At 38.7% G+C, this 9,342-nt stretch overlaps 1 protein-coding gene across 1 annotated transcript; it reads left to right on the top strand.

The window, feature by feature from the left end:
- On the top strand, positions 1-2,392 carry LOC109875994 (zinc finger protein 135-like; the record flags this gene model as incomplete). Its single annotated transcript, XM_031798789.1, has 1 exon — positions 1-2,392. A coding segment is annotated over one exon (1,221 nt), but the record flags the coding sequence as incomplete, so codon positions are not given.
- Positions 2,393-9,342: the final 6,950 nt, after the last annotated feature.

The raw sequence follows: 9,342 nt of genomic DNA, 5'->3' as shown, positions 1-9,342 counted from the left end.
CTCTCCAGATCAGAACATCTCAAGAAACACCAGCAGAGACCCACAGGGAAGAGAATTCATTGCTGCTCTGACTGTGGGAAGAGATTCACCTCATCAGGCATTCAAATTCATCAGAGAACACACACAGGAGAGAGACCTTATAATTGTGTTCAATGTGGGAAGGGTTTTACTCAGTCAACCAGCCTGATATCACACCAGAGAATACACACAGGAGATAAACCTTATAGCTGTGGTCAATGTGGGAAGAGTTTTAGTCGATCTGGCTCTCTGACTCAACACCAGAGAATACACACAGGAGAGAAACCTTATAGCTGTGGTCAATGTGGGAAGACTTTTGGTCAATCTTGCCATCTGACATTACACCAGAGAATACACACAGGAGAGAGACCTTATAGCTGTGGTCAATGTGGGAAGAGATGTACTACATCTGGCCGGCTGACATTACACCAGAGAACACACACAGGAGAGAAACCTTATAGCTGTGTTCAATGTGGGAAGAGATGTACTACATCTGGCACTCTGACTCTACACCAGAGAATACACACAGGAGAGAAACCTTATAGCTGTGGTCAATGTGGGAAGAGTTTTGGTCAATCTGGCCACCTGAAAATGCACCAGAGAATACACACAGGAGAGAAACCTTACAGCTGTGGTCAATGTGGGAAGAGTTTTGGTCGATCTGGCCAGCTGACATCACACCAGAGAATACACACAGGAGAGAGACCTTATAGCTGTGGTCAATGTGGGAAGAGTTTTACTACATCTGGCTCTCTGACTCTACACCAGAGAACACACACAGGAGAGAAACCTTATAGCTGTGGTCAATGTGGGAGGAGTTTTGGTCAATCTGGCCAGCTGACAATACACCAGAGAATACACACAGGAGAGAATCCCTACAGCTGTGAACAATGTGGGAAGAGATGTACTACATCTGGTTCTCTGACTCTACACCAGAGAACACACACAGGATTGAAACCTTATAGCTGTGGTCAATGTGGGAAGAGTTTTGGTCGATCTTGCTCTCTGACTCTTCACCAGAGAATACACACAGGAGAGAAACCCTATAGCTGTGGTCAATGTGGGAAGAGTTTTGGTCGATCTGGCCATCTGACATCACACCAGAGAACACACACAGGAGAGAAACCTTATAGCTGTGATCAATGTTACAAGAGATACTCTGATAAAAGGTCTCTGATCAAACATCAGAAAATACATACATGAAGGAGTTATTTCGTGATATCAGTGAATTTATGTCACAAAGGAATTTCACAATGTAGAACCCTAAACGTTTGCCCCATTCAATTGATTTCAGCGTGATATGGATATTAGTCTTGGGAAATATCCAGGCTCTGAATTGAAAGAGTACTTTTTATGTGATTTAACAAAAAGTGACTAACACAATAAGAGCTGTGTTACACTTACCATGTTAGTGACCCACTTGAATCAAAATGCAACAGTTCAAAATGTGGCCAGCTGTTTTCTACAAATTGTCCTCTAACCAGTGATGTTAACATTAGTCCCAGATGTTGTGTGGGTTTTGAGCTTTTAGTTTTAACAGAATGTGCAACCTCATCTCCCTCCTGTCACACAATTGATTTCAACATGATATCGATGAGTGATGACAAATAAGTGTTGTGTTCCTTTGTTTAGCGACCCCTACATTTAAATGCATCACTCCAAAATGTAGCTGACTGTCTTCTGCAGGTTGTCCTCTAAACAGTGAGGTAAAAGATATCTCTCTTTCCATGTCTTTTTTTAGTTGTGTTAGTTTCAACAGCAAGTACAACCTGATTTCCCCCTAATCGATATCAGTGATTTATTTCTACTTGTCAAAACAACAGCGTTTTTGGTTCTTCTGCAGTTAATAAGGTGCTTGTTTTTTTAATTAAATACGATTATTGTGGCAGATGTTTGTGTATATAGTACATTTTATGTTTTCAATTTATCACAAACTGTTTTTGCGTTTGGACTATTGATTTGGACACGTAAAGACTGTGACATTGGGGCTATCCCACCTAGCAAAATGTTATTGAAAATAATACTATGCCCGATCTACAATATAAGTTTGGTTTTAGTTGAAAAGAAGACCATTTAATTTCAATGTACTTGCAGCCTGTACACATGAACGCAGTATAATAAATCTATAATCAGTTTTAGGGACAGGGGTCCAGCTAGTTATACACATGGACGCAGTATAATGAATTGAGTCTATAATCAGTTTAGGGACAGGAGTCCCGGTAGTCATGGTAATATGGATCCGCTAGAGGGACAACTTCCTGTTGGAATATATCATCATAAATATTATGGATTTTAACAAGCTTAAATTCTTGTTAATCTAACTGCACTGTCTGATTTACAGTAGCTATTACAGCGAAAACATGCCATGCGATTGTTTGAGGACGGCGCCCGACATCAAAAGGAATCCTAAAATCTACCCCTAAACTTTGTTTCAACAAGTCAAATGCGAATCCTATTTACTCCTCAGATAACCTAAAATGTAATCAAACTATAATATTTATTTTGGAAAGAAGTATGTTCAATAGGAAACCGATTTTAGCAGGTGCGTAATGTCTTCATAGCGCGCAAACAAGAATTTCCAAGACTGTGTCCCTCTACTAAAACTGATATTTCTTATTCGTTTTTGAAGTTACAAGCCTGAAACCTTGAATATAGACTGCTGACACCCAGTGGAAGCCATAGGAATTGCATGCAGGGAGCTAATTTTCAATATGACCTTTCTCTTGCGATTCTAAGAGGATGGTCTCTGGTTGGTTGTTCTTTGGCTTTTCTCCATTCTTCTCCATTATTTTAGCATTTCTACAAACAGTGTTTTCTTTCTAATGGTACCAATTATATGCATATCATGGCTTCAGGGCCTGAGCTACAGGCAGTTTACTTTGGGCACAAAATAATGTATGAGAGACTAACACAATTGATATGGCAGGCGAAAATCCAAAGAATAACCAACGGGAATTGTTTTGGAGCTCCTAGGGTCTTATAATGGAAAGCTATGGGTTCTATGTAATTCCAGCCCCCAGATTGCAATTCCTGTAGCTTCCACTAGATGTCACCAGTCTTTGTTCATTGTTTCAGGCTTGTTTCTTCAAAAACGAGCAAGAATTTGAAGTTTTTGTACAAAGAGTCCTGGTACAATATCAGTCTGTTGGCGCACGATGAAGAGGACGCCGCGTGCGCTTGCTAATTTTACTTTTCTATTAAACATACTTCTTTCCGTATGACATTTTATAGTTTATTTAGATTTTAGGATACCTGAGAATTAAATAGAGACGTAGTTTGACTTGTTTATACAAAGTTTAGAGGTAGCTTTTTGAACTCCTTTGTCTGCACGTTGAATGAGTGGATTACTGAAATCGATGGCACCAACTGAACTGACTTTTTGGGATACAAGAATTTTATCTAACAAAACGACCATTCATGTTGTAGCTGGGAACCTTGGGATTGCAAACAGTGGAAGATTTTAATCGCTATTTGTGATTTTTATGAAGCCTGTGCTGGTTGGAAAATATGTTGTGCCGTCCTCAAACAATCGCATGGTTTCGCTGTAAAGCCTATTGTAAATCGGACAATGCAGTTAGATTAACAAGAATTTAAGATACCTGTATGTAAGTTCAAACCCCTGAGCTGACAAGGTACAAATCTGTCGTTCTGCCCCTGAACAAGGCAGTTAACCCACTGTTCCTAGGCCGTCATTGAAAATAAGAATTTGTTCTTAACTGACTTGCCTAGTTAAATAAAGGTAAAATAATTTTAAAAAAATCATAAATGTTTAATATTATGATTATTTATTTGAATTGCGCGCCATCCAATTTCACCGGATGTTGTTGGCAGGTGATCCGCTAGCGGGAGGCCTAGCCTTACTAAGGGGGAAGGTGTTACAGGCTTTGGTTTTTCCATTTATGTTTTCTTGCTGGGGAACGTAATAACAAACAATGTAGTAAAAACAAGCTGATATTTTGGGTTGGATGTTGCATCCAATTGTTCATATTTTAATCAATGGCATTTTCTTAGAATGTTCATTAGTCTTTCAGTTGTTAGTCTTCTGTTTTTTATCCTGTTATGTTTGTTGTGGTAAATATTTGTTTATTTTCATCGTTTTTTCCTGTGAAGCCATTGTGTTGCATCCATGTCTGAAATGTGCTGTATAAATAAAGCTTGATTTGAACATATAGTAAAACAAATTAACCCAATGACTGACCAATCAACAGACTCTTGCTAACCCAATGAACAAATATGTGCAAAAGCAAAACATATCTTGGTCCATCTTAGTATGAAAACCCTGTATAAATTCAGTTTCTCTCCCACTATGTCAATATAGTGCATGGTATGTAAGTTTAATATCACTTTTCAACCAACCCAGTTAATTTGTTGAAAATTAAAAATGTTGAAATCAACAATATGTCAAAGGATTCAACTACTGAAAACTGAAACAAACAAATGGATCAATCCCACTTTTCCAGCCTGCTGAAGGTGTGGTGGAGTGGTAAACACCACCCCCGGCTCTACCGGGGGCTTGAGGTGGTCTCCCACAGATCTGCTTATGTCATGTTCTGTGGCCTTGCTGTTCCATTTCTTGACTGCCCCTGCAACACAGAATGAAACACATTTAGTCATACTATATACAACAATCAGGGCCGGTTTCCCAGCAAATCTTAAGATTAGTCCCAGACTAAAATGCTTGTTTGAGCTGTCTTATCTCAAAGCGACTTGCACAGACTTCTCTTAAAATAGTGGTAGATTTAGCCTCTTCTGGACTCAACAAAGCCAATTGCAAGATGGAGGAATAGAGCTGCTGTAGGACTAAATTGAAGCTTAAATGAATCTTTCAAAGTGGTAGGTTTAACTTCTGCTTCGTGCTATTTGTGAGGGAGCCCGGACTATGTGGAATGTCTAAATGAAGACCAACATGCACTACAGAAGCCAGACCAGTACTTGTGGATAGGAGTCATCCATTACATTACTTTGAGACTGCTTTCCTATGTACAAAGATAATGCATTGGAGATAATATCCCTGCTTGAGCCTCGACTTTCCTCTCTGTCTCAAAGAGGAAGGCCTTTACCCGATTCTCTCCAAGTTCAATCTGAAATCTTTCATTGTGAAACTGGTGATTTGTGTGGTGCCAATGAGGCAACTGTGTGTTTAATTGTTCACAAAGTCTGCAGGTCCATTTGTGAACTGAGGAGTCTTTACATCAAGTTTACTGATGTTGCTGGTCAAGCCAACTTTAAAGTGCAATTCTATGAATATGGGCACTTCCAAGAGTATATTAGGTTGAGAAAACATCATCTACTAATAGTTACTACATAGTAACATGGTCTGCTAATAGTTACTACATAGTAACATGGTCTGCTAATAGTTACTACATAGTAACATGGTGTACTAATAGTTACTGCATAGTAACATGGTCTACTAATAGTTACTACATAGTAACATGGTCTGCTAATAGTTACTACATAGTAACATGGTCTACTAATAGTTACTACATAGTAACTTGGTCTACTAATATTTAGTACATAGTAATATGGTCTACTAATAGTTACTACATAGTAACTTGGTATACTAATAGTTAGTACATAGTAATATGGTCTACTAATACTTACTACATAGTAACATTCCTTTCCTCTGGAAAAAGAACACGGTTAGAAGCACAAATAAACTCATATGCTTCTTAGAATGAAGAAGAATAAAGATTGACACAGACAGAGGAATATATTTACCAAAGGAAGTAACCAATTTACTGTCTTTGGTTATAAGAGCCAGTACACAGTGAGTTGGTATATATACCATTTGTGCTCAGTTCTTCATCTGAACTGTCCAAATGGTCATCATCTGGTATACCATCCAGAGGTTGGTCATCATCATCTGGTAAACCATCCAGAGGTTGGTCATCATTTGGTATACAATCCAGAGGTTGGTCATCACCTGGTATACCATCCAGAGGTTGGTCATCATCTGGTATACCATCCAGAGGTTGGTCATCATCTGGTAAACCATCCAGATATTGGTCATCATCTGGTATACCATCCAGAGGTTGGTCATCATCTGGTAAACCATCCAGAGGTTGGTCATCATCCGGTATACCATCCAGAGGTTGCTGCTGCTCTATTATTCCAGACAGGAAGTCACTCAGTTCATCAGTCTTGTCTGGTTTTGGTGGTCCACCACCAGTAATAAATCTCTCTCTTCTGATCTCTGCTTTCTCTCTTTCTAAAGCAAGTTTAAGATTCTTCCACAGAGTCTATAACGGTAGATATAATTTAATAATAGAAGTGATGTCACAAAAATATGAATGAGAAATCCTGATAATAATGCAGATATCTCACCTCTAGTCGTTTCTTCTTGTAATCCTAATAATAATGCAGATATCTCACCTCTAGTTGATGTTTCTTCTTGTAATCCCGATATTAATGCAGATATCTCACCTCTAGTTGTTGTTTCGTCTTGTAATCCTGATAAAAATGCAGCTTTCTCACCTCTAGTTGTTGTTTCTTCTTGTAATCCTGATAATAATGCAGATATCTCACCTCTAGTTGTTGTTTATTCTTGTAATCCTGATAATAATGCAGATATCTCACCTCTAGTTGTTGTTTCGTCTTGTAATCCTGATAATAATGCAGATATCTCACCTGAAGTTGTTGTACTCTTCTTGTGGTAACATTTCCATTGAATTCATAGCAATTGCAGCCCAACCTGCTTGTTCTACTGCTCAGTAGCAGCAGTGTGGTTTTACATTCAATAACTGGATGGTTTGACACCATTTGTTTTGGTAATGTTTTTTCATTCACACTAAAGTTTTTTTTAAACAAATTATTTTTGCCTCTGCCATTGTTTCGTCTCAAGATTCACACCAATGTGTTTGATTCCGGGTTTTAATGGGCACCATTAGACCAACAGCATGTGTTCATACTGAACCTAATCAGGATTAACATGATTTATTGTTACACCATGTAGGAGCAGTAAAGATCTAGTCTGTTCATTATATACATTATGTATTGTTACACCATGTAGGAGCAGTATAGACCTAGTCTGTTCATTATATACATTATGTATTGTTACACCATGCAGGAGCAGTATAGCCCTAGTCTGTTCATTATATACATCTACATGATGTATTGGTACACCATGTAGGAGCAGTATAGACCTAGTCTGTTCATTATATACATGATGTATTGTTACACCATGCAGGAGCAGTATAGCCCTAGTCTGTTCATTATATACATCTACATGATGTATTGTTACACCATGCAGGAGCAGTATAGCCCTAGTCTGTTCATTATATACATCTACATGATGTATTGGTACACCATGTAGGAGTAGTATAGACCTAGTCTGTTCATTATATACATGATGTATTGTTAAACCATGTAGGAGCAGTATAGCCCTAGTCTGTTCATTATATACATGATGTATTGTTACACCATGTAGGAGCAGTATAGACCTAGTCTGTTCATTATATACATCTACATGATCTATTGTTACACCAACAAAATAAAGGGGGTGGCCAGTCCTCTTCTGGCTGTGCTGGGTGGAGATTATAACAGAACGTGGCCAAGATGTTCAAATGTTCATAAATGACCAGCATGGTCCAAATAATAATAATCACAGACAGAACAGTTGAAACTGGAGCAGCAGCACTGCCAGGTGGACTGAGGACAGCGAGGAGTCATCATGCCAGGTAGTCCTGAGGCATGGTCCTAGGGCTCAGGTCCTCTGAGAGAGAGAGAGAAAGAAAGAGAGAATAGAGAGCATACTTAAATTAACACAGGACACCGGATAGGAGAAGTACTCCAGATATAACAAACTGACCCTAGCCCCCCGACACAGACTACTGCAGCATAAATACTGGAGGTTGAGACAGGAGGGGTCTAGTCGCTAATGCTAACTAGCTATTATCTCCGACCATGAGTTCACTAAGCTACTCTCCTCCTTCTAAAGAAGATGAGGTCTGCTGGATGGAGAAAGAAGCTCTCGTCAAAGAGGAGGCGGAAGAGGAGGCTGTTACAATACAAGAACAAGTAGAGGGTGAGGCTGTTACCGTGAAATGAGTAGAAAAAGGCGTTACAGAGAAATATGCCTTCAGAGTGAAAGAGGAGGATGTTACTGTGAAAGAAGAGGAGGAAGATGCAGTTTTTGGAGTGGAGGATGAAGTGAAAGAAGATGAAGACGTTTTTGGAATGAAGGATGAAGAGGGGGAGATTACTGTCACATTAGAGGAGGATGAAGAAGAGAAGACAGGAGATCTGATTAACACCAGTAAATACAGTGAGTACTATCTAATAAAACAGGGACATTGATATGATTAACACCAGTAAATATAGTGAGTACTATCTTATAAAACATGGACATCGATCTGATTAACACCAGTGAGTACTATCTTATAGAACAGGGACATTGATCGGATTAACAAGAGTAAATACAGTGAGTACTATCTTATAAAACAGGGACACAAACTCTGCAGTTGTTGAACTAATGTGTGATTTTTAAAAGGGCATTCTACACTTGAATATGTTTTTGTACTGTATAAATTGTTCATGATGTCCTCCAGGGATGTTTCACACAACAAATAAATGATTTGGGCAAAAGTTTTTGTTTTTTTGGACAACTGGAAACTAAAAGGAGTGAGTGATGTAAGGCCTTCAAGGAGTTGGCTTGATGGGAAGTCGTGACGTCATCCAATAGGCGACAGATCTTCATGTGAATATTCATTATTCTTTTTAAAATCCTTCCTGTTCTGTCAACTTGGTTGTTGATTATTGCTAGAAAGCCATTTTAAAGCCTTGCTATAGACTTTCAAGACGATTTAAGTCCAAACTGTAACTAGGCCACTCAGGAGCATTCAATGTCATCTTGGTAAGCTCCTCCAGTGTAGATTTGGCCTTGTGGTTTAGGTTATTGTCCTATTAGTACAGTTTTTTGTATTCAGATCTCTGAAATGCACTCTACCTACGTAACATTTAGTGTCTCCTTATATTACGATGGGAAAACAGTTTTCATGGGCACAGAAATCCTAAATAATTTCAGAGTTTGCTAAATCCAATGGTTCTAACCGAGAGTCACCTTAACTTTATTGACAACACCCAAATGGATACTGTCATTAATGTGGTTCTTCAATAATTACACATAATTCTTAATACTGTAGCTGTTTAGTTCCAGTCACATGTTCAACTATCATCAGCTGATCCAGGAAATAATTTTCTGAATTCCAGTCAACTGACAAACATCACGACATGCAACAGCAACCAAAGTGCTTCTTCATTCATTACTCTGGTAAAGACAGTTATGCCGTGCTCCACGTTGGATCCAACATCCCTAACAAATGCATG

Source organism: Oncorhynchus kisutch, linkage group LG20, assembly GCF_002021735.2.
Source record: "Oncorhynchus kisutch isolate 150728-3 linkage group LG20, Okis_V2, whole genome shotgun sequence".
NCBI lineage: Eukaryota > Metazoa > Chordata > Actinopteri > Salmoniformes > Salmonidae > Oncorhynchus > Oncorhynchus kisutch.
This window is presented reverse-complemented; position numbering and strand designations above follow the sequence as displayed.